At 36.9% G+C, this 25325-nt stretch overlaps 1 protein-coding gene across 1 annotated transcript in view; it reads left to right on the top strand.

Annotated features, from left to right (window-relative positions):
- Nucleotides 1-25325, top strand: part of Fstl5 (follistatin-like 5) — a gene marked incomplete in the record, with an annotated part of 716744 nt that overhangs the window by 408035 nt on the left and 283384 nt on the right. Inside the window, 1 exon segment of the mRNA XM_013508669.1 lies at nucleotides 1373-1493. Coding sequence (XP_013364123.1) covers nucleotides 1373-1493 — 121 coding nt within the window.

Below are 25325 nucleotides of genomic sequence, written 5' to 3'. Positions count from 1 at the left end.
GCTGTTGTGCTCCGGTGAGCAGCGAGTACTCACTGTCCACAACACCGATTAAAGCCCAGGCAAAGCATTTTGCACCCCTCCCCGCTGTGGTGGCAAATATCAGCCCGGACAGCACAGTTTTAGAGCATACACAGCAACAGAGAATTCGCAAGACTCTAGACGTGCCAGTGGCAGTCTCTGAAGTGCGATCTGTGAACCGCTGGCGACCTGATTAGAGTGTGCTGGAGGCCGCACTGACCATGTGCCACACGGCCCTGGGACATAGCGCGACATCCCATCCTCATTTAGTTTAATTCAGGCAACGAAAATGTCATCCTAAGAGTGTGCGGAGTAGGTTTAAAGGTATAGCACAAAAGCGTCCGAGGATAGTTAGAAAATGGCACCAGTGATGTGTCACTGTTGCCCGACGAATGTCTGAAATTATCTGTCTTACTCAAAGAAACGACAGCCCCCGAGAGTCACACCGTAGCACACACACTGGCAGCTGGGAGCCTGCAGAGAATTACTGGAGGATGCATGCCATCCAAAGGATCATTACTCTTAATTGTAGTGATCACTTTAGGGTTCATACTGTCGCTTCTGTCTTGCACTTGACTATGTGTGGGATAATTTTCCCGTTCATTTTCTGGCTGAGGGAAGGTAAAATGATTTGGCAGAAATTATAGAGCTCTGAAATCACGTTGGAAGGACCCGAATACAGAAAATACTCACAATCAGGAGAGTGTGAGAAAGCTGCATTTCAGTCCCGGGGACTCAGCACCAAGTCCCAGGCACTTTGGTGATTTTCTTCACCCACACGTGGACAGGGTTCCGCCCTCTGTGAGGGCGTCAGTCCCTTCCCGCTGTGGAGACAGTCGTCGCCTTCCGTGGCTGAGGAGCTGCGCACAACCCCAGAAGACTGTTTCCAGCTGGCGAGGAGGTTAGGCAGAGGAGGGATAAACTCTGACTCCGTTTTCCACAAATAGTATGAGAAGAAAAAGGTCACAAACTGCCTCACTATTTTTGGGAGAAAGAGAATTATTTTGACATAGGACACTGAGACACAGGACAAAATTTACATACGGACTTATTTCCTAAAATTAGCCTAGATAAAACAAAGTAGATGTCTAAAATACAAAATATTCAGACTTCTTGGGTCCTACTGTGAGGCTATATTAGAAACTTTGTACAAATTCTCAGTACATGTCTTAACATTATAATTTTGCTTTTGAAATAGTTAAAAATAATTGGAAACCTGGACTTTCCTTAGGCTTATTTCATTGTCCCACTGCAGATTTAAATTGATCTATTATGTGAAGATTGCCTGTGATTGATTATATTAAAGGAATGTGAAGATTCAGATATAAAAGTGTGGCTATAATTTGCTTGTCAGGTGATAAAACAGGAGGATCTTTCCAAGGATCATTCTGAATGCACTTTGTATGATCTGGTGAAGTTTGATGATCTCAACGCAGACAAGCACCTGGCCCTGGAAGAGTTTTATAGAGCATTCCGTGAGTACAACATTCAGTCTCTAAATTCTTCGTGTTCTTTTTTTGTTTCTTTACACAAGATGGTTTGCTAGTTTAACGTCTGAGTAAACAGTGTTTCTTAAGTGATATAACTGAAGGGATTTCAGTTTTCAGTTTCATCAACATATATGGGAAAGCTGAAGGATTTATCAGTTGTGAAATGGGCAGTTGGAAAGATTGATGAACCTCTGTTCCCTGTGGGTCTAGTTTGAGACGCTGGCTGTACAGTGTTGATTTTGAGGGTATGTGGAAGGGGACACAGCCAACAGTATGCTGGTAACGTATAAGAGAAACGATTTGATGTGTTGTGCAGTGACGAACTTTAGTTTCATTAGGAAAGCAGATTATATTGACAAATGAGGATTGTGTATATTTGAAGAGCTATTCCTTTTTAGGTTTGTGCTTTCATTAAAATGAAAAATTCTATTTACATTAAGGTACCTGGGAGTGATTTACATATGGATGAATTACTTAAATGTCTTAAAATCAATAATTGTACTTTATAAAACAGTTATGAAGATGACTTGGTCCCCATATATTTTCTATCAGATTATTCTTTAAAAATAATCCAAAGATTAAGAAGCAAGAAACATAAAATAAAAAAGCAAGAATTGTGTACAAAAGACATTTTTTTTAAAAAATTAAGTAGGTGGTGTTTGGAAATGATCAAAACAGCAAACTTCGACAGACCACATTCAGTTTAGCACATAGGACAGTACACCAGCTGGTCCAAAACAGTACAACTTTCTGTCCATAAAGATGCACATAAGGTACATCACATAAAATGGTATCTTCAGAATTATCCCTAGTGTCTTACCAACCATCACTGGACTTACACTGAGGAAGTTACTTAAATTTTTTCTTCTTCTTAAAATCATATGAATGAAGTTAATTTCTGCAAAACATTAAACTTTATGCAATATTTAATGGAACCAAAATAATAGAAGCAGTTGAATATTGTAAATTTCTAAGACAAGGTATAAATATGTCATTAGAATTTAATTAAATTACATTTCTACTTTAACTTAAAAGGTAGCATGGAGTACAGGTAACTCAGTTAATTGTTGAGCCCTTAAAATAATTTTATAAGGCCAGCGTACTTTTAAAACTAACAAAAAAGTAAGCAGTATTACAATTCTATGTATATTTGAATAAACTAAAACAGAATTTAAAAAATGAATTGTTGATTTTGTTATTAAACTTACCTTGAGTTAATCATGAGCTCTACATGTTTCTACTAAGCTTTGCTTTATTAGCTGAGTTCTTCTGTGTACGTACGGAGGTGGGGGCAGGGAGAAAATGACAGTATCAGGGTGAACTATACATGAACATATAAATACTGTAGTGTATTCCACACTGTACAGCAACATTATACAATGCAAGAGACACACATTATACAAAAGCCTGTATGGTGTTCTGAGTGCATTGAGGATATGATCCTTACTTCTGGTAGCAATTGAATTTATCTTTAGGGTGTCTGCATTTGAACTCTGGAGTGCGCAACTGGCAGGACGGAAAGAATAAAGAGGCAAAGGTCAGACACCTGACACTCCAGGGTGTTTAGAAAACCACCACAAACAAGTGCCAATACATTCCAGGTTCCAATTCTTTAAAATACATTGTTTTATAATTTTATTAACTTATTAAACGTTCTATCAAATTGCCCAATCCCCACCTCACACTGGGAGAATATATTTATATGACTAAGTTAAAAAAAAGAATCGAAATCTGTAATGATAAGTGGAAATCATTTCAAGACATAAAGTTTATCAAGCACCAAGAAGAGCTTCACTGAAGATATTTGTGCAGGACTTTTATTCAGAATATATTGTTGGTGTTTCACAAGTGGCAAGAAAAAAGCACCAGTGTGGAAAATGTTCTCTTCATGACAGCCAGCGAAGACTCTGAGAAACGAACCCTAGCACACCAGTTGGTAAGAATCTTGCCTAGAATACTGCTGCTTGCATCGCTTGTGGGGAAGAATGATACCATATTTCAGGGTAGTGCTGATGTTGCTAAGGAGGTACTGGTCTAAGAAAAATGACACTTCACAATTCAAAAATCAAAATCATCCATACAAAACATAAAAAGAGAGTAAAACAGCATTTTCATATAAAAGGTTGAGTTGTACTGGGCACCATCTAATTTGAGTAGAAGAAATTCTGTGTGAGTACATTAATGACTAGAAAGTGATAATAACAATTTTATAGAGATTATTCACATTAAATGCAATGAATTCCATGCGTATTGTAATGATTCTTCCATTGGGTCAAGTTATATATAATATAAAATTTCCACATTGTCAATATTTAAAGATATAAAGATACAGTAGGTAAAAAATACATGGCAATTGCCAGTCATGGATTGGTGTTTCACGTTGTTTTTATTATGGATAATTACCAAGCAAGCTAATAATATTAATGTGTTTCTGTCCCCACTCAGAGTACATGTTTTTCTAAGTATTGCTGTGATTATGGGGAATATTTTAATATTTTGTGGTCTTATCAAGTAGTATGCTTCTATTCAATTTCACACTGCACCCTTATTCAAACAAGGGCTAAAAGTATGTACTGTTCCCTCAGAGATGAGGAAACTGACTTGTCTGAATTGCGTCTGCATGAGTGAGGAGATATTTACATTGAAATGTAAACTTTAAACATGTATCCATTTATTTCTCTCCATCTGTACTGATACCTTATGACTAACACACTTGGATCTTGTCAATTCTAGTCTTGGAAAGCCATTCAAGTTGAAAATACTAAGGTACTACTAATAAAAAATGTATAACAATAGTGGGAAAAGAAATCTATTGGAAGTCATATACTAAGTACCTTTGTGCATAGCATGCTGTGATAGTCAGAGTGCTTAAAAATGACTTTCCTTCCACCTTATGAACATGGAATCTCAGACAGAGGATAGATGTAACAGATGTATTAAAGAGTTTGCAACTGGAATGCATTCTCCTGCATAAATTCTTAAAAAACTCAGAATACTTACAAAGCACTGAGTAGAAAAATTCAGAGAAGTTAACCAATTTTATAATTCACTAATTGTTTTCTAATAGATATAAGGTTAGACAGATTGCTTGAGTTCCAGTTTATTACTTTTTCTAAAGTGTAAAATGGAAGTAAAGGATCATTTGCAAACAGAAAAAGGTAAAATTAAAAAGTAGCACATCATCAAGTGCTATAATACCACTGCAATGTTATTATAGTGGTTCTAAGTTTCTGTATAAAGTAGCTCTTTTTTCTTTATGAAGAAAACAAATTATTCTAAAGGTGTTCCATAGGCATTTACTATTTGTAATTTTTCTCCAGAATTTGGGGCATTATTTTTAAAATACTTTGATTTTTACCAAGGTATTTATACTAAATCCTCAGGGCGAGCATCGGGTACCATATTTTACACACAGCCTACTTTCAGCCACAGGGTAAGAAGTCTGTTTAATGGGACCCCAAAAGTGGAGAGTGCAGCCAGTGCCTTCCACTCTAAGGTCAGAGGAGATGCCCCCTCTCCCTAGCTTTTGTTTTCAGGAATATTTTTAATGAAGTGTGCACATTTTGTATTGAAAACAATTTTATAAAATTAAAAATGACATTTCATGAAAAGTAGTATTTTGCTATCTGCTAAAATTAAATAAATCTGTAAAAGTAAGTTAGATTTGCATAAATGTCATGTTTTTCATTTAAATCTGTAGGAAAATGTGATTTTTCAATGAAGATGACCATACACTGAATTGAAGCATTTAATCTCAGAGGCAATGTTCAAATAAATGTCTGTATTTACTTATTTTTGCAATGAGACTCAAGATGCTGGGTGAATGTACAAGAATATTGATTTTAGCAATAGGTACTTTCCTATAGAATTTTTAGATAACACAGAAGTATTTGGTTACCCAGATAATGCATGTTTATTTTGAAAATGCTTCTATGTATTTTGTTACCTTAGTTAAATCATAAGTGGTTTTGACTGTAGTACCAGACCATAAAATTGAGATGAGTCTGGGTAATTCTGATAGATTCTTAAAGTTCCTATTAAACAGTTCTATGTTCAATTTTTCCCAGACCAAATAAATATACTATAAAAATAGGTATTTTTGAGCATTCAACTTCTAATGTCACATTTAAGTAAATCTCTATTACTTTAAAATGATCTTTATGTGTCGCAAAATCCAAAAGAAGATACTAGACATAAAAATAGTTTGCACAAGAATAATACGCTTACGTTGTGAACATTATATTTACACAAGTTGTATAATTTTTCTATTGTTCTCTGGTCTTAAAAAGAATATATAACTAAGTTCCTAAAACTTCAAAAGTATTACAAAACACAAGGTATTTATTTAAAATCACATAAATGGTTCCCGGTACTGGAGAAAAACAACAACAACAAAAAAGACGAAAAAAAAAAAAATCACATAAATGCTAGGGCTCATATTCAAAGTGTTGTTGTTCCATGGATAAGACATTTCTTAGTGGAATATAGTTTTGATAGCAGTGACTTTAGAATGCAAAAAAAAATCATTTTTCTAGGAAATCACAATTTCTGTACTAAATTTTTACTAATTGGAACCATTTAATTACCAGAGCAATAAAATATGAATATTACATTAAACTTTAAGCTTATTAATTTGTAAGTATATGAAAACTTTTATGTGAGGAAACAAAGCAATGTTTAACGAATAGAATTCAGAATTAAAGGTTAGACCAAAGCAGGACTGGTAAAACACCAGCAACCCTCTGTGTCTGGAAACCGAGTCACAGGCAGAATCATCTGGACTGGTGAGAGATCAGATGGGGATGCTCAGGAGAAGGCTGAGGCAATAATAATAGTATTTGATTTTCAAATATGTATATTAATCTGAGCAGTGATGACACTTTTTAATGGTGGGAAACAGAAAGGGAAGCCAGTTTAGGGAAAACATTGAATTAAAGTAGGATATTTTCACTGGGAGTGGTGACACAGGTCTGTAATCTCAGCACAGAGGAGGCTGAGGCAGGAGGATAGCTGCGAGTTCGTCCAGCCTGGGCTTTATAGTGAGCTCAAGGCCAACCTGCACTGTAAAACGAGGCCCTTACAGGTCCCTCCCCAAGCCCAGTCACTTGGACATTCAGGCTTCAGACATGGTCTGGGCTGGAGGGGACCAGTAGAGTATTGGGCAGGAACTTAAACTGAAAATGTAGAGATGCAGCAGGAAGGCCAGAGTCCGTCATCATCCTGAAGTCTTGATAAGGGCTGGAGTAACAATTTCCAGGGTAGAGACCAAGACAAGAGCGTCGCTCTGGTGCCTGCTGGACCTGCCAGTGTGGAGCATTGGTGGCCGTCACCACACGAGCAGAAGTACTGGTGTCAGAGTGGAAATTTCTCAGGAGAGAGGGTGGGTGCAAGAGACTCGGAGAAACAGCAGCGCTGAGTTACGAGGCAGATCATCTGTGTGTCTGTCAGGTGTGGACATATTTAGGTAAAATCAAAAACAGAGAGCTCACAATGGTTTTATAATGAGTGCAGTAACACTTTTGAAGCCCAGGCCAGGCAAGGGGTTGGAACTGAGGCAGAGGAGGTGCAGTGTCTATGTTGCTGATAATGTTCCTTTGTTTTGAATTGCATGGTGATTTCAGAAGCGTTTTGACAGTGAGTCTTGAGTTGTCTCTTTTTAATCTATGCTCTAGTAAAGAAGAATTTACCAGGCAACTGAATATGTCTCTGGAGACAGAGCTCATGAAGAAGCCCTGCAAGACCACAACATACATGAAAATTAAAAAAAAAAGAACAAAACTCTGTAGATTTCTAAGTTTATCAATTTGGAAACAATGTGTGAGATATTAACACAGTGGGTAATAAATAGTTTCCTACACAGATCAGTGTAACAGGAAATCTTGAAGCAACTTGAGTAGACTGACATTTTTGCGAAACATTTCTTGTTCTGCCTACTTGGATTTTAAAGCTAATAAGCACATTGTTGTTCTATGGTTACACTTACCATGCCAGCAGTTGCAGATACCTGCTGCCTTGGTGAGCACAGGTCTGCACCAGTTCTTCTGCCAGTAGTTTGCACTCTGTTACTATCGCTGTCTGGCTGCTTCAGAACCTACAGACAAAAAGCGTGCCAATCTCGGCTGAGGCCCAGCCCACAGGCAGACATTTCAGAAGAACAGTTTCTTGCTTTGAAACAAAATAAGAAACCAGGAAGGAGATACCAGTCTCAGGTATAATTTTGAGAAGAATGAGGGTGTCAGATTCTTCCCATTTCAGGAAGGCCCGTCCTGCCCTGGTCATCTAATTTGCTGTGGCTGAGTGGCCTCACTCTGTACAGCTGCTGTTCTGCGGTTCTTCACACCTGCACCTTTTGCCGTCTCCCACACTGAGTTTCCCCTGGCGAAGTCTGCCACTGATCTAATTACACATGACACTACACATAATGCAGAAGGAGAAACAATTATTTATTTTGTTTTATTTTCTTCTACTTGCAGTGAAACATTTAGATTCTTATGCATCACTCCCTGTGCCATGCAAATACTAGGGAGGACAGCATTCTCCAACTCCAAGTGATATTGCAGTGGAGACACTCAAAAGGAAATTGACCCATCATGCTTGCTTTCCACACCACAACAGCCCTTATTGGGCATACCCGAGTTTTCAACTTCTCTTAATAGAATTTAATTTTAATTGATCAATTATTATTTAACAACTTAAAATGAGTTGAATGAATATATCAAATTTCAGTCACTAGTTGTTTTCTGAATTCCCTTCTTTAGGTAAGTCTGAAAAAACTCATTGCACTTACATTTCACAGCTGAAAATTTCTTTAAAGGATTCTGCTCTGCCAAAGAACCTTTCAGGGAGGCATTTACCAAATGAATGCTATTATGACTGTAAAATAAAGTGCATTTCAAATACATTTGATCGTGCATAGTGTTATGGTTTACTCCTAGATGTTCCACCATAGCCCCATGCTCTCCTAGGCAGGGCTTTTGGGAGGTGACTGGAATATGAAGGTGGGGTACTCAGTGGATTAGTCCCCTGATGAGTCCGCAGTTAAACATGCATTGGGAGGTGAGGCCTGGTTGGAGAAGGAGAGTAACTGGGTACAGTCTTTGGAGGAGACTATCACCCTTCCCTTCATTGCTGTCTGCATCCTGGCATGAAGTGATTCCTCATGCTGCCCTGCCTTGAACCCAACTGAGAACCAAAATAAACCTCTCTTTCCTTAAACTATGGTGTCAGGTATTTTGTAAGGTAATTAAGAGAGATCTTGGTACCAGGGAATTGGAGTCATTGCTGTGCCCATGTCAGAGCATGTAGTTCAGAAGCCTTTGGAACTGGCTTGTTTTGGAGATGCTGGCTGTAGAAGCAGCCCTAGAGTGCTGTAAGCTGAACTTGGTGGGAGATTCTGGTTGGAGCTCACAAGACCAGAATGCTGATAGAAAGGCAGTCGGTATAGGCCAGGCTTAGGAGATTTCAGTTAGGAACAAGGTCTGCATTGTAAGATGGACTTCAAGCCATGTGTTTTGCTTTGGCAGAATTTTGTCTGCATCTTGCTCATGTGCCGAGCTTTTGGGATCTCAACTAAGGGCTGTGGACTAACTAATCTGGTGGAATTAATTTTAAGGTTGTCCAAAGTTGAGGTTATAGCATGACTGCTTTGGAGGGCTTTTTACCAGCTCTGCCATAAAAATCAAGAGCAAAAGGCACAGTTAAGTGATTTAAAATCTTTTCAGCTTCACTAGAAAGGGAACTCCTATAAAATTGGGGCCTGCAAACAGAGAAGGAACAGAGGAGAGCTTGGTTGGTGAAAAGTTTAACATTAAAATGAAGCCAAGTACTTTGGAGCAGGTCAATAGGAAAATTGTCTTGGAGAATGTGAGAGAACAAGGCTCAAGCCTTTGCAGACTCAACATTGCAAAGGTGAAAGAATTTGCTTTGAGAAGACACCCCAGAGGTACCATGCTCTAGCATGGCAGCAGCCTAGGGCATGGGAATCGATTCTCCAGAATTAAATTCACCATGCTCAGGCATCCAGGCACCCAGAGGCTTCTGGAACCACTGGCAAGATGGAAGAGAGTTCAGCTACTGCTCCAGATGGTGTCAGACCTTGATGTCATTTATAGGGTGTTGGTTTTTGGTGCACACAGAGTACAAGAGTTGTTGGGTCATGGAGGCTTCCACCCAGATTTCAAAAGAAGGCTGGGGAGGTAAGGCACTGTGCCCCTAAGTGGGCACTGTATGAAGCAGTGAGTGTGAAGCATAAAGTGCAGAGGTGGGGAAATTTAAGAGGGCCAGGGTACAAACAAAAAGTTAAATGAACAGAAGCATAGTAGAAGCAAGGCTGGAGGGCAAAGGATGATCGCTCAAGCTTTGGCACCTGGAGAAGGGGACAGGAGAGAAAACATGAAAGACAAACAAAAGGTTACTGAAGTGAACCCGAAAGGCTAGAGGTGAAGTTGACTCACTTGAAAATATCAAAATCAAGAGATATAGTTGAGGAAATAGAGAAGAGGACTAGAACAGGGCAAAAATAAACAGATCCCCCAATACTGAAAGACCAGTCCAAAAATGGGCATCTGAGATGAATGAACATTTCTCAGATGAAAAAATACAAATGACAAGTAAATATATGAAGAAATGTTTGAATTACTGGTCATTCAAGCAGTGAAAATTAAAACAGTGATGAGATTCCATCTCACTCCAGAAAGAATGTCTATCCTCAAAAAATCAATAACAAATGCTGGAGGGACTGAGGCGGGCAAAAGGAACCCTTCTCCACTGTTGGTAGAAGTGTAACCACTGTGGAAATCAGTGTGAAAATGCCTCAAAAACTAGTGCTAGAGGTCTCAATCGACCTAACTATTCCCTTTCCTGGTATCTTCCCAAAAGAATTAAGAAAACATGAAGGTCAAAACAAAAGGTTACTGAAGTGAGTAATATCACTTTGAAAATATCAAAGCACATACCACAACGATGTGTGTGTACTATGTTTATAGGAGCACAGTTTGTAGTAGCTAAATCTTGGAAACAACCAAATGCCCATCAACTGATGAATGGACAAAAAGTATGTGGGTTTTTTTTTAATACTCAGTCATAAAGAAGGATAAACTTGAGAGATTTATAGCTAAATGGATGGACCTTGACTCCTAAGTGAAATAAATTCAACAAACCTATAACTAAACCTATAACTATCACACTGTCTCTCTGGTGTGAGAAATGAAAGTATAACAGATATTGTGAAATAGGAAAAAGTTGTTCAATAGCAAAGGAGAATGAGGAAGAAGGGAGGGGCTATGGGAGGAAAAGAAAAGAAATAAAATGGGAACAGAAGGATATAATAGAAACAAAGTTTTGTAAATAAAGAGAAGAAGAGGGGTTGAAGAGAGGGGAGGGCTTGGGAGATAAAGAGGAATCAAGATATATCAAATACAGATATAAATTCTCTATGATAAATGTGATCATTATGTGTGTCTCAATTATACCAATAAACAAATTATAATAAAATATGGACAAAACATAACAAAACGCAAAGGGTGCTATCTAGCTTAGTAATTTTTAATTTTGTAAAAAATTTTAGCAATCACATTAAGAAGAGAACAGAAACAAGTAAAATTACTCTAAAAACATTTGATGTATTCCAATATGTCTATATACAAATATAGTATATCATAAATATAATAGATATAAAAAGCTGGTGAATATCTTTCATTCTCTTTTCCTTTAAACCTGATTATGGATTTACCATCTCAGTTAGTGTATTCCAGTTGTTCAACTGGCAAATGCAGCTAGTTGTTGGCTACTATTTTTTTATAGTATTGGAGTATGAAAATGGCAATAGCAATAATCTATGCAAAATTTTATTCTAGTTATAAATATAAGGTTAAGTGCCAATTTAAGTGTATATAAACAATATAATGTGGACTTCGTATTCTTATTGATGTTTTCAGGATATCAGAAAACTACCCTAAAAATAAAAGTAATTTGTGTAAGGGATTATATATAGTATATCTCTACTCATTTTATAACATATAACATCTGAAGCATTCAGGTAGATAAATGCCCAACATAAATAGGGTATGCATTTTAAAGGAATTGAGGATAAGGGATACAGCTCAGTGGTACACGCCTTGCCTGCGTATATAAGAATGTGAGCTTAATTACTAGCACCCTAAACAAAATTCAACACAATGCAAATAATGCCAGCATATAATAGCATGTTGTCTTATCAGTGGTTATTCATATCATACATCTCCTGCCAACAGCTGCACTTTTTAAAACACTTTTTCTTATTTTTAAAGTAATCTGAAGTTATTCACTGATGATTAATTTCTCTTGCTTAAGAAAATGAAAATGGCCCAATCATGTAAGTGTTAATGGTTCTAGCATGAGACCCTGCTCCATCTGGCAATAAAAGCATTACCCCATCCCAGCGCTTATGCTTGTTGGTATTTTTAACCTTAGTTCATATTTATGGCATATACTCTTTACATTCACTGAATGGAAATCAATAGAGGAGAATTAGAGGAGGGAGGAGGGAGGGGGAGGTGAGGGAAGGGGATTTAAAAGGGAAACGAGCTGTAGCATGTACCTGTACCCAACTCCTGAGATGATGGTAAAATGCACGCACTCCCAAATGCACTAATAAAATAAAAAAGCGTTACCATTCTGAGTTATTTCAGACCAATAATTAACATGGAAACTTCAACTTTTCAAGAGTTTGGGCAATCTGATCATATACACACATATTTTACATTCAGCTTTTTCAAATACTAAAAGTAGCTCAAGATTATTGTCAGCCTATGAGAACCCTAAACTAATGAATACACTACATTGAACATAACCTAAAAATTGTTTAACTCTTAAAAAGCACTGATCTGTTTCAGTCTTAAGGTTGCAATTAACAGAAGCATATGTACACATACACGTATTAATGTTTAGCAAGATATGTCCAAAATCTCTAAACACGCCTTAGAGTAATTCGAGGCATGATGCTTTCATGAAAATTCCATTTATACATGCTCCAAAACCAGTTTTAAATTTGTTTTTAACATTTTGAGGAGCAGTAGAATCTACTGTGTGCATGTCATCTTTATATTTTGATTCAAGTAACTGATTTCATGAAAAGTAATTTAGAGTATGTGATTCTGACATTCTACTGAGTAGTAATCTTTTGTTTCAATTGCTTTCCTATTTTACTGAATAGCTAAGTTGAATTTAAGGAAATTCTATTTTACAGTGTCTCTTAATATATAACTGATATCTAGTAATGCAGTGTTAGTGAGTGAGTCAATTTTTAGTGTAAGCTACCATTTTGAAATAATTTTCCATAATATGTAATAAAAACTACATTATTTTAAAATTTTATTTAATTAATTAATTTATTTACTGAGAATTGAACTCAGGACTTCACGTTTACCAGGCAAGTACTGTGCCACTAAGCTATATCCCTGGTCCTAACTATAACAAGTATTTGTTATATTCCTAGGGGACAATTCTTTATACAAGGCCAAAGTTAAATAAAAATCATAACAAAAATTGGAACAAATAGAGCTTCATCTCCAGAATTTTTTCTGTTATAGTAGAAATAATTTATATATGAGATAGTATTTGTTAATTACACAGTTCTGACCAATCTGTTGTGAAAGTTTTGAGCTACTAGTTAAAGAAAATTTTAATGTTTTGAAGCTTTAAATTTAGAATTTAACTTTTTTCATGAAACAATCTAGATTGAAACAATGTCAAGCTAGTTGAGCAAACTAAACATGTGAACCAGTGACTCTTTTGGGTAGTATGTGTACAAACCACATTACATTTGGTGTAATTCCTTTATTAGAATCATCTTGTATAAGAAACTGTCAGTATGAACATTCTGAAAATGACATAGGTGCAGCGCAGTATGTTTCTCTTTAATGACAACATCTTTGCCAGAATGTATGAACTGGAGCTGTTTGTTCTGAGATCGTTTTATTGATATTTTATTGCCATGTGTCTGTAAGCACTTGTGAGGAGAAATGAGTTGTAAACATGGGGTATATATGATTTAATATAGATAACATGCGAGTTCTATTCAATCTAAGGGTTCAGTACAATCACAATGGTTTATTTTGCATCAATAGAAAAATCTATCCCAAAATTCACGTGCAATGTTAAAGAAAACTGAAAAAGCAAAATAATGCTGAAAAACAGAGCAAAGGTGGAGGCCTTATTTCTCCTTATTTCAACCATACTTTAAGGTCACAGTGACTGAAGGAGTCTAGTGCAGGCATAAAGATGCATACAGACCAGAGGGCTGGAGTGGAGGTCTGAGATACAAACCCTCCCCTGCGTGGTCTGAGAGTCCCAACAAGAGCGCTGAGATCATCCGATGCAGAAAGGACAGGCTTTGCCCCAGCTGGTGTTAGGGAGACTGGATATTTACATGCAAACACACTGAAGAGAGCGATGCCTGTGAAAAGTGGAGAAATCTGAACCCGGGGCATTCCTGGTGGAAAGGGAAAGCAGCAGCAACGAGGCAGTGTCTCCTCAAAATGCTAAGCACAGAGTCGCCCCTTAACCCAACAGTTCTCCTGGGAACACCTGCAATCGGCGAAGGAGCAGGAGCTGAAAGAGATATCCGTCCACCCCATGTCCATGGAAACATTAGCCACAGTAGCCAGAATGTGGACACAGCCTAGGGGTTCATCAGAGGATGGACAAAGGTACAGAATGTGGTGTGTGTGTGCGTGTGTGCACGTGGGCATGTGTGTGTGGGGTACAGTGAAATCAGGAGAGCTGCAGCACTGAAAGCAATCCAAAGGTAATTAATCTGAAGGTCATTTAATATTTCTAAATTATGAGTAAATGTACATGCTGTAAAATGTACACACAGCGCTAGGGCGCTGAGTACCTTCAGACTGTGGCGGAACCACCGAGCCTTTGCATTTTGCCTGAAGTCTTCAGCAGTGTCACTCACCTGGTGCCCTGGGTCCAGGTCTTCTTACCTTTTAAGACTGGACAATATCTTCAGTTAGGTATTTTGACACTTTTTTATATAAGGGCTATTATTTCTGGGAAGTATCATTGAAAGTGTAACGTATTTTCCTGCCCCCCCTTTTCTTTTGCTTTTTAAATTTTAAAGACAGTAGTAAAAGAAAAAAAAAAAGAATAGTAGCACCTGCCCTTCCTTGACAACTTGCCAGTCAACTAAAAAAATGTGTAATTAAACATTTCCTACACCCTTAACTAAGTTTAAGCAACAGGCTAACGTGCTGTATACACCACTGTATGTAAATGATCATGGCTGTTCCTATCCACATTACAACTAAACAACGTTATCTTAACATCTCTTTCTAAACCAATGTGATGTTCGCATCCTGCTTCTGGTGTTGATTAGGGATCAGTAGCGCATTTTCATAAGTAGCTATAGATGCACAGACTCAACAGTGTCCGTTAGAGGCGCTCTGTGAGAGTACGCTGATTCCCTTCTCTGTTTTCAGTCTTTTGAGATGTAAACATTTAATTCTGCCTTTGGACTTAACCTATCAAGTTATTGCTTACTCTCAAATATTAGTATTTTTTAAAATTGTAAGTAACTTGCGAAGTGGGTGGGATTGATCTATCTCAACTAAGGATATTTTACAGTCAGGCTATCTTTGACTCGTTGCCCTTTCTTTGTTCTTCACATAAATATATAGGCAATAATGTTTTAAAGCTATGCCATAGTTGTGATCAGCTGATGAGAAATGGACCCTAAAATGTGGTGAATTAAAATTAGTTGTTTAAAAAAAAGTGATATTATTGTTCAGAATCAAATGACAACTGGAGCAGTTGTTTGATGGATCTCCTTTTTATCTGTTGACCTATGTCTACTTTTAAAATTTTATTTATTCTGTATTAGTACACATTTGCAGTTCATTGTTTTCAGTCCTCTTGGGAGTGGTAGCACTTGCATATTATAGGTTTTTTTCAATCCCCCTCCCCTCCTTTTCTCTCCCCCTCACCACCAAACTCCCCACCCCCTTTATCCTATTTGTTGGTGTTATTTGTCTTACCTCATGTTATGATGTACGGTGTTCCCATTAATTGAGGTTATTAGTTTTCTGTGCATGGCACATCTTTATCTTTCTTTCCCCCCTTCCCTCTTCCTCACCCTTTGTCCTGTCCCTTGGATCACTTTGCTACTGCAAGAGATCCGTCCCTTGTACATCCCATATTGTTTCTATTGGTTGTACTTTACCTCAGCCAAGTGAGATATACCATATGGTATTTAGGCCTGTGTGTCTGATTTCACAAGACATAGCAGCAAGAATCAACAAATGGGATTATATCAGATTAAAAAGCTTCTGTACAGCAAAAGAATCAATCATCAGTGTAAAAAGACAACCTACAAATAGGAAAACATTTTGCCAGCTATTCCTCAGATAGCAGTCTTTTATCTAGAGTGTACCGAGAACGTTAAAAAAGTAAACCATTCAAAATGAAAGATACAGGGGGCTGGGGATTTAGCTCAGCGGCAAAGTGCCTGCCTGGCAAGCGCAAGGTTGTGAGTTCCGTTCCTGGTACCGGAGAAAAACCAAAAAAAACAAACAAAAAAAAAGAAAGACACAGTCAAGAAATGGGCAAGAGAAATAAACACACACTTCACAGAGGAGGAAATCAAATGACCAACACATATATGGAAAAATGTTCAATATCTGTGGCCATTAGAGAAATGCAAATTAAAACTAGGCTAAGATTCCATCTTACTCCAGAAAGAATGGCAGTCATTAGGGCAACAAAGAGTAACAAATGGTGGAATGGCTGTGGTGAACATGGAGCCCTCCTGCATCGCTGGTGGGAATGCAAGCTAGTTCAACTATTATGGAAATCAGTATGGAGATTTCTTAAAGAACTGAAATTAGAAATTCCATAGGACCTAGCTATCCTCCTGCTTGATATCTTCCCCAAAGAGCTTAACTCATCATACTACAGTGATACTTGCATAGCGATATTTATAACAGCACAGTTCATAATAGCTAAGTCCTGGAAGCAACCCATAAACCATCAACAGATGATTAGACAAAATGTAATACTTATACATAATGAAATACTACTTGGCTATAAACAATGATAAATTTGAAATATTTGTAGGAAAATGGATGCATCTGGGAAATATAATGGAACAGTTTGTTAAGAATGCACGCTTTCACTTAGTGGGAGCATTTCTTCTACCCAAGCTGCGTATTTTATCAGGTCCTTCTCTGTTGTCCATGGTTGCATGTATCTCCCTCAGGCTGAGACCATAAGGGTTCACTCCAGGCCTTCATTTCCTTTTCCTCTCCTTCTCTTTACTTTTCATAAAGCCAACACACCTGCCTTGTGAGTTTGTCATATATTAATAAAGGGCTAGCTTTACCAGAGGGAGATGGTAACTTGAAACAGAAAAGGCAGAGACATGAACTTGAAATCTGATACCATTCCCTGTAAGCGAAACCTGAATGAAATACAGTTAACATGTTCCTTTGGTCTCCCCTAAGGTTAACATCCCTTACTTCTGCAGCTTTCTAATTGATATGTCTGCAGGAAATTTCCACCTTCTGAGATGGATTTGGTTAATCTTCACTCACCCTTTGGCAAACTCAGTTTCAAAAGCCAATCCAGGGTGATTATGCACATTGCAAGAACAGGTCGCTTAGAGCATTGTTCAACTTGAAATGCAGACGTGTATTCTTCTTTAAATTTCCTAGAAGTAATGGTTTAATCCAACATACATGCAATCACAAGCACTCATACATGCCACCACCACTACCACCGCAGGTTCATCCATCTGCAGACACCCCTGCAGTGCAACACAGAGGCACGCAGAGGAGTCTGCTTTTAACTGCTTCTAACAAGCAGGACAAATTAGGTCATAACCTCCACTTAAGTTCTCTAATGATCTCACTCCTCTGTCTCTCTAGAAATTGTAAAAGGGCTCTGAAGATAAGTGCTCCTTGATTATACACTAGGGAAATGTCCCAATTAGTTTGTATGATCCTTGTTTTTCTGTACTTATCTTTTGGAGGACAATGTGAGGTTACTTTTTCAGTTAAATTTCATTTTCCCATATGGAATTATTATCTACAAGATTTAGAAAGGGAATAAGTTTATGTTTGATGTGTTTCAAAATATATGGTGTTAATAAAGCCAAGACTGCTTGTTAAGTGGTAGATTCACTCCATTAAGTACGTTGCTGCTTTGAGAGATTTGTTTGATGTACGTAGTGATTTTATGTAGTAATACTGCTATATTAGTGCCTTTTCTGAGGCTAGAAACTGAATACCATGTGTTTGGTAACTTTATGCAGAAAAGGCCTTTAGTTTTATCATAGTTCTGGGGATCCAAGGTCAAGGAACCCTATCAGGTGATGGCATTCTTGGTAGAGCTTGGCGAGGTATGAAAGATCCTATGGCAAGGGACAGGGAACGAGTTTGTGTCTTCTCTGGTCGCTGACCCTTTTCCAATAAGACCGCCAAAGTGTGATTGTCTGCCAGTCCCCTCTAACAACACTATCCAACCCAACTCAGCCCCAAAGGCCGCACTGTGGACCCATGGTTAGATTTCCACATTGGTAACAACTGTGGGGACTACGTTTCAACCCATACAATCTTGGAGGACATACTCAAACCAGAGGTGAAGCACAGCAATTGCTTTTTAAAAAGTATTATATGATTTTACTAATATAGAATGATAGGTACACAAGTAAACTAGTTTGTGAAGAATCTCATACCATCAGATTCTCATTTTGGTAATTATGAGCAAGAGTCATACCATAATCAAATGTACTGTACAATGATGGTGATGTGATTCTTTTCTGAACCTTCAAATGTTTTACATTTCATAAAGTCATAGACACTCAACTATTAAGCTTGTGGAAAAATCCTACTTTCACAAATGTACAGGTGTGACATCTGTGATTTGTGATCGTGGAAATAAGTCTTACAGAAAATCACTTCTCTCGCATCATACTTTTTTGCAGGTGCTGAGATCTGAGAGGCTTCTGCTTTTCTTAACTTTTTGTACTTTTTGTCAGTTCTTCCATTTACACATTTTAATCCTTTTTCCTTCCTTTGTTCTTTTGTTCCTTCCTTTCTGCATTCTATCTTTTCTTCTACAAATTTAAGTCTGGAATATGTTATTTATTGTATTACAAAGTGGGACAATTTAAAGATTAAAACAAACAGGTGTGGTATGATGTTTTTAAATCTTCTGGAAAAATACCCAGAAGGGTAATAGCTGGGTTAAGTGGGACTTTTAGTTTTGTGAGGAATCTCCAAACTGATTTCCACAGTGGTTTCACCAATCTGCCCTCCGATCAGCAGTGGAGAAGGGTTCTTTTATCCCCGCAACCCCTCCAGCATTTGTTATTGGTTGATTTCTTAAGGATAGCCATTCTTTCTGGGGTGAGATGGAATCTCAGTGTTGTTTTAATTTGCATTTCTCAAATGACTAATGATATTAAACATTTTTTCATGTGTTTATTCACAATTAGTATTTCTTCATCTGAGAAATGTGTATTCATCTCAGATGCCCATTTTTGGATTGGGTCTTTGAATTTTGGAGGCGTGATTTTTTTGTAAAATTCTTCACATGTTCTAGGTTGGTTAAAATTTTTTCCCAATTTGTGGATTTTCTTTTTATTCTATTGGTGATTTCCCATGTTTATAGCAGCACAATTTGTTATAGCTAAATCTTGGAAACAGCACAAATGCCCATCAACTGAGGAATGGATAAAAAATATGTGGTATTTTTATACAATGGGGTATTACTCTGCTATAAAAAGATAAACTTGAGGCTTTTGTAGGTAAATGGATGCAACTAGAGACCATACTCATAAGTGAAATAAATCAGACCCATGTGTGTAAACATCATATTGTCTCTCTTGTGTAGGAACCTGAAAGAGTAAGTAAAATTCAAAATGTACAATAGATGATATGAAAGGGAAAGAAATTGCTCAAAGGAAGGAACAACTGGGATGAGGGAAAGAAGAAAAAAGAAAGAAGGAAGGATGTATATATATAGCTGAGATAACTGTACTGCTGATGTCTGATGGCATACTGAAAGGAACAGTTAATGTTTAAATATTTTATATTCTGACCAATTTTGCATGCTTGTATCTGGTAATCTGAGCAACTGATTTGAAGACAACAATATGCAGTGGAACAACCATTGGTGAATTCCTACCATCTTGTCTAGTGAAACTCTTTATTATCTCCAATGTTTTATCTAATAATTATTTTGATATTCTCCTTAATGGTTTGAACAACTTCCATTCTTACATCTGCCAATCTAAGCAACATAGTTGAAGATATCAATATGTAATATAACAACCACTGTTAATTCCTATTTTCTTTTGAAACCCTGAATCACTTTTAATGTTCTTGCTTTGTTTTGCTCATGTTTGTGATGTTGGTGTGCTGCTATTGTTCTTTTCTTTCTTTCTCTCTTTAAAATAAAATTAAAAAAAAAACAAGTAAGTATTCTGGTCTGCAATCTTTATAAGAATTAATATTAAATGTAAGTTTTAATTTCACTATGAAACATACTGGGGAGTCAGCACACTTAGTTGGATGCAGGTATGCACAATATACAATGAACAAGTAATTTTAAGACTTTTTTTATTTTTGCTGAAATCATGCATTTATTGACAATCAATGACAGTCTTGCTAATGATTTGTGAATAAAATATTAAAATAACAAAAAATATAAAATAGAATTTTGATATAAAATTATATGACATTGAGGATATAATTTAGCAGCACAAGCACCTGCCTGGAAAGTGCAAGGTCTCCAGGTTCGAGTCCCGGTATCAAAAAAAAAATCCAAAGAGTTTAAAAATATATGACATTAACTGGTTCACATAGACTTCTTCATGGAAGAAGCTGATGGTAATAAATGACAGGATAATTGCTTGAGTTTTAAAATTCATCTTTAACTTCTGCTGTTACTTGGATAAAATTTCCCGAAGACCCACTTGTTGGAGGCTGTGTGTGCAGCACGGCAGTGCTGGTGCTGGTGTAAGCTGTCATGCGGATCCTCCTAGGTGATCTTGGTCCCGGGATGTGGCCCAAAAGTGAGCCACACACACATCCTCGTCCTCTGCCCCTCTTCGTTTGGAAACGAGCCCTGCAGCTGAAGCAGCCTGTTGTTTCCTGTACTTCCACCATCGCGTACTGAGATTTCCCTAGGGCCAAAGCGCCAAGGCTGCTGAAGCTGAGCCAAAATAATCCCTTCTTTTTTAAGGTTGATTATCCCAAGCACTTTGTTATAGCAAAACTAACTAACACAACTAGAAAGCTAACTAACACAGCTTGGTTTGTCTACATGTAATTTGCAAAAATGCATATTAAAGAAAATGTATTTCGTCACGGGATCCAAGGAAATTTAGCTAATGTATAATGAAATGACCACATTGGTTTGTGATATGGATGACTAAACTATTTTTATTTTCAGTAAGTTACAGTTCAAAAAGTTTACTATTACATACTCTTAGGGTCTAAAGCTAATCAGAAAGCACAGAATTTGAACCAAACATTATTTACTTTGCCACCTATATTTGAGCAGTAAAGAAATTAAGCTCTAGATATAAAAGATAATTTGTCCAAGTACTCAGAGGTTATTAGTATCTCCACTGAGAGGTACAGCTGTCTGGACTCTAGGGTCCATTTTGATTTTAAAATTTTGCTTCCAGGTAATATAACTTTTATTGGTCTCTATTGACAATAATTTTCATCCTAAAGGGAAATTTAGATGTCAATTGTGTAAATGACATCTACATATCACTTCTTTTGTCAAATAATTAGTATTTGTATTTATAAAAAATCTTTTGGGACAGTGATTGAGAGCCATATGTTTAAATGAAAATTTCTCACCCATTAAAGTGTGTTTGTGTTAGGATTATGAAATTATCAACAGTGTCTTCACGTGCTGCACTGAATGTAAAATGTGGCATAGTGTAAACACTGAAAATGGTGTTAAAGTTGTTACTAATGGCTGATGTAATAATGTACTGTGAAGCCTCCAATCCCAGCTACTCAGGAAGTTGGGATAGGAAAGTTGAAAATTTTAAGCCAGCAGTGGCAGTTTATTGAGACCCTGCCCATAAAAATCATTCATATTTTGTCAGCATTCAAAAATGCATGGAAAGGAATTTCTTACAGGAGGCAAGGTTTATTTTGGGCATTTCTGGGGTTATAGTCTGTGCTTGGCTGGCTCCATTGTTACGGGAATGTAAAGAACATGGCAGAAGGGCCCAGGGGAAGAAGGCTGCTCTCCTCGTGCCAGCCAGGAAGCAGGAAATGGAAGAGAGCTGGAATGTTCTCCCGTTTCAGAACTAGGAGGTAGGATTTATGCAGATGACCACATACTCAAGAGATACCTTAATAACAAAAAGAGGTCATGTGAGAAATGGATCCAACAGCTACTAGGTAATACAAAGAAAGCTAACCTAAGATAAATTGGAGTTGGAAAAAATGAGAAGACTCCAAGAATGGCATAAAAATCTATATACAGAAATACTAGCAGAATACTTTACAAGTACAGGGAAAGAATTCAACACAGAGTTAGGCAGCAATATAGGCCCTCAAATAACAATGCCCAGAAATGAACCCTTCCACAATACATTGTAATCAAAATCCCAGAAGTCCAACAGAAGAATACAGTCTTAATGGCTGTAAGAGAAAAGCAACAAATCACTTATAAAGCTAAAACCCAGTAAAAGTACTGCAGACTGCCACCACAAACCTTAAAGCCCAGAAGGACTTGGAGCGAAGTGTTTCAGTTTCTAAAAGAAAACAACTTCCAACCCAGACTATCCTGCATAACAATCTTCAAAAACCGATGTAGTAAAAAATTATTTCAATGACAAAGAGCATGTTTGCAAATTCACAACTGCCAAACAGGCACTCCAAAAAATTCTCAAGGGTAGTCTACAGAGAGATAAAGAAACAAATGATGCCAAAATGTCTAAGGTGATGAATAATTCAAATAGGGTGAACAGTTAAGCAAAAGGGAAAAATATCAGTAACAATAACAACAAAAGTTAAATGACAGGAATCAAATGGTAATTTTTAATAATAGCTCTCAATATAAGTGGTCTCAGCTAGCCTACAAAAATACATAGATTGATATATTTCAGCAAAAAAAAAAACCAAATGGTGTGCTGCATACAAGAAACCCATTTAATCTAAAAAGAAATTCATAGACTAAAAAATCACAGGGTAGAAAAATAACGTTCCATTCAATAGGAGCCTGAAGGCCAGCCAGAATAGCTATCCTATTTTCAGACAAAGTGAACTTCAAGCCAAAAATGATCAAAAGTGGCAAAAAGTCACTAAGTAATTGTTAAAAGAAAAGTTCAACAGGGAGATATAACAGTTGTACAAATATATTCATCAAAAACTGATGCACTCAGCCTCATGAAACGAACAGTACCAGTCATAAAAGATCAGCAAATATCAACACAAACATAGTGGGTGACCTCAGTACCTCACCATAATAAATAAACCCACTAGACAAAAAAGATCAAGAAAGAAATAACAGATTTCAACCACACAAAGAAACAGTTCTAATAGATGTCTGCAAAGTATTGCAACAAACCTCAACAGAATACACACTCTTCTCAGCAGCACATGGAACTTTTATCAAAGCCGACCACATGCTAGATATTAAAGTACATCTGAAGAAGTATAAGAAATGGAGATTATCCCATACATATTATTAGATATTAGTGCAGTGAAACTAGAAATCAATGGCAAAGTAAAGCACAAAAGTTGTGCAAACCTGAAGATATTTAAAAAAGACAAATTAGACAACCCCTTAGCCAAAATACCAGAAAAATGAAGTAAAAGAAACATATGAAAAATTTCTCAAAACCCTTAAGCATTAGGAAATTGGAAATTTAAATCAATGAATGACCACTACACTACCACTATGTCACTTAACGGCAAAGTTGTGGGGTGACTACAATTCTTCTACACTGCAGAGGAGTGAGAGAAATGGAAACACTGTTGGAGAGTAGAGAATTTACTGGAGGTTAAACATACAACTGCCACAAGACAAGCTGATTTACTGCCTACCATTTCCTCAGGAAAAATAAAGTATATACTAGAAAATAAAAGTATGTGCCACATATTTATATAAGTAGTCTTATTTGTGGTATTCAGAGCAAGAGAGACAGAGAGAGAGACAGAGAGAGAGACAGAGAGAGAGAGGGAGAGAATTAGTATTTTCTGGGAAGGTTTGAGTTTGGGAGTGAAGAGTGAAAGAAAAGGATTGTAAATGGTTACAAATAACTTCTGGCATAAGAAATACGCTCATCATCTTGAGTATGGTGATGTTTCATGGTTCTCTATACACATGAAAACTCATGTGCTTAAGCATATGAAGTGTAGTCTATTAATTGTACTTCCATTAAGGTGTGAAAATGTGTATTTTGAAGTATGGTGCTCATTTGTCTAAGCTATCTCATGCTATCTTTATTGCTGAGATGAAAGCAGCCTGGTCCCTTCCATGGAAAAACAGATGACCGTGGACCTCCATAGCTCGCTCAAGGAGCACAGCAGCTGAGTGGTCCAGCTCACTTCCTCCTTGCACTTCCAGAGCATGGTAGTGTCTACCTCTGGACACAAGGTCATTGCGGTGTGAACCTGTCCCTGGAGGACTCTAGATGTGGCATCAGAAGGTTGTTCTTTTTTATTTTAAAGAGAATTTAAAAAGAAAGAATAATAGCAAAGTGCCAACAACATAGACAAAAACAAAACGAAGCAAAATTAGTAAGAATGATACAGGGTTTCAGAACAAAATGTTAGTGATTAACAGTGGTTGTTATATCACATATTTTTATCTTCATCGAAGGTGATCAGATTCCCAGATGTAAGAATGCAAGATTAATCAAACCATTAATAAAATATAAAAATAAAAATATTATAAAAGATACAGAGTTTTGCCAATAAGATGATAGGAATTCAACAATGGTTGTTATGCTCCATATTGTTGTCTTCAAATTAGTTGTCCAGATTACTAGATATAAGCATGAAATATTGGTCAAAAAATAGAGTATTAATTGTTCAATAAGCAAATAGACATCAACGGTAAAATTATCTCAGCTATCCTTCTGTATACATATATATTATCCCTTCCTTTTTTCCTTCCTTCATCCCAATTGTTTCCTCTTTGAAGCAATTTTTTTCTGTTTCCCAACATCTGTTGTATGTTTTGGGTTCCACTTACTCTTTCCTGTTCTTCCACTAGATCCACACTGATTTCCACAGTTGTTTTACCAATCTACACTCCCACCAGCAGTGGAGAAGGGTTCCTTTCTTCCCACAGCCCCTCCAGCATTAGTCATTGGTTGATTTCTCAATGATACCCATTTATTCTGGAGTGAAATGTAATCTCAGTGTTGTTTTAGTTTGCATTTCTTGAATGACCAATGATGCTGACATTTTTTCATATATTTATTTGTCATTTGTATTTCTTCATGTGAAACACATGTATTCATCTCTGATGTCAATTTTTGGATTGGGTCTTTGAATTTGGGGTACCTTTTTTTTATTTTTTCTATATTCTTCATAAAGTCCTTTGTCTGAGTGTCAGTTGGCTAAAATTTTTTCCCAATTCTGGATTTTCATTTTACTCTGTTGGTGATTTCTTTGATGTGAAAATCTTTGCAGTAAAAGGAAATCCCAGTTATTTATTCTTTGAAGTATTTCCTACACACAGTTTGGTTTTTATTGATGAGCTCTCTGCCTACCTCTATATCTTCAAGATTTCTAACTAATTTTTCTTCCAGTGGATTTAGTGTTTGTGTTTTAATATTGAGATCTTTGATCC

This window comes from Chinchilla lanigera, unplaced genomic scaffold (genome assembly GCF_000276665.1).
Source record: "Chinchilla lanigera isolate Chin_1 unplaced genomic scaffold, ChiLan1.0 scaffold00153, whole genome shotgun sequence".
NCBI lineage: Eukaryota > Metazoa > Chordata > Mammalia > Rodentia > Chinchillidae > Chinchilla > Chinchilla lanigera.
This window is presented reverse-complemented; position numbering and strand designations above follow the sequence as displayed.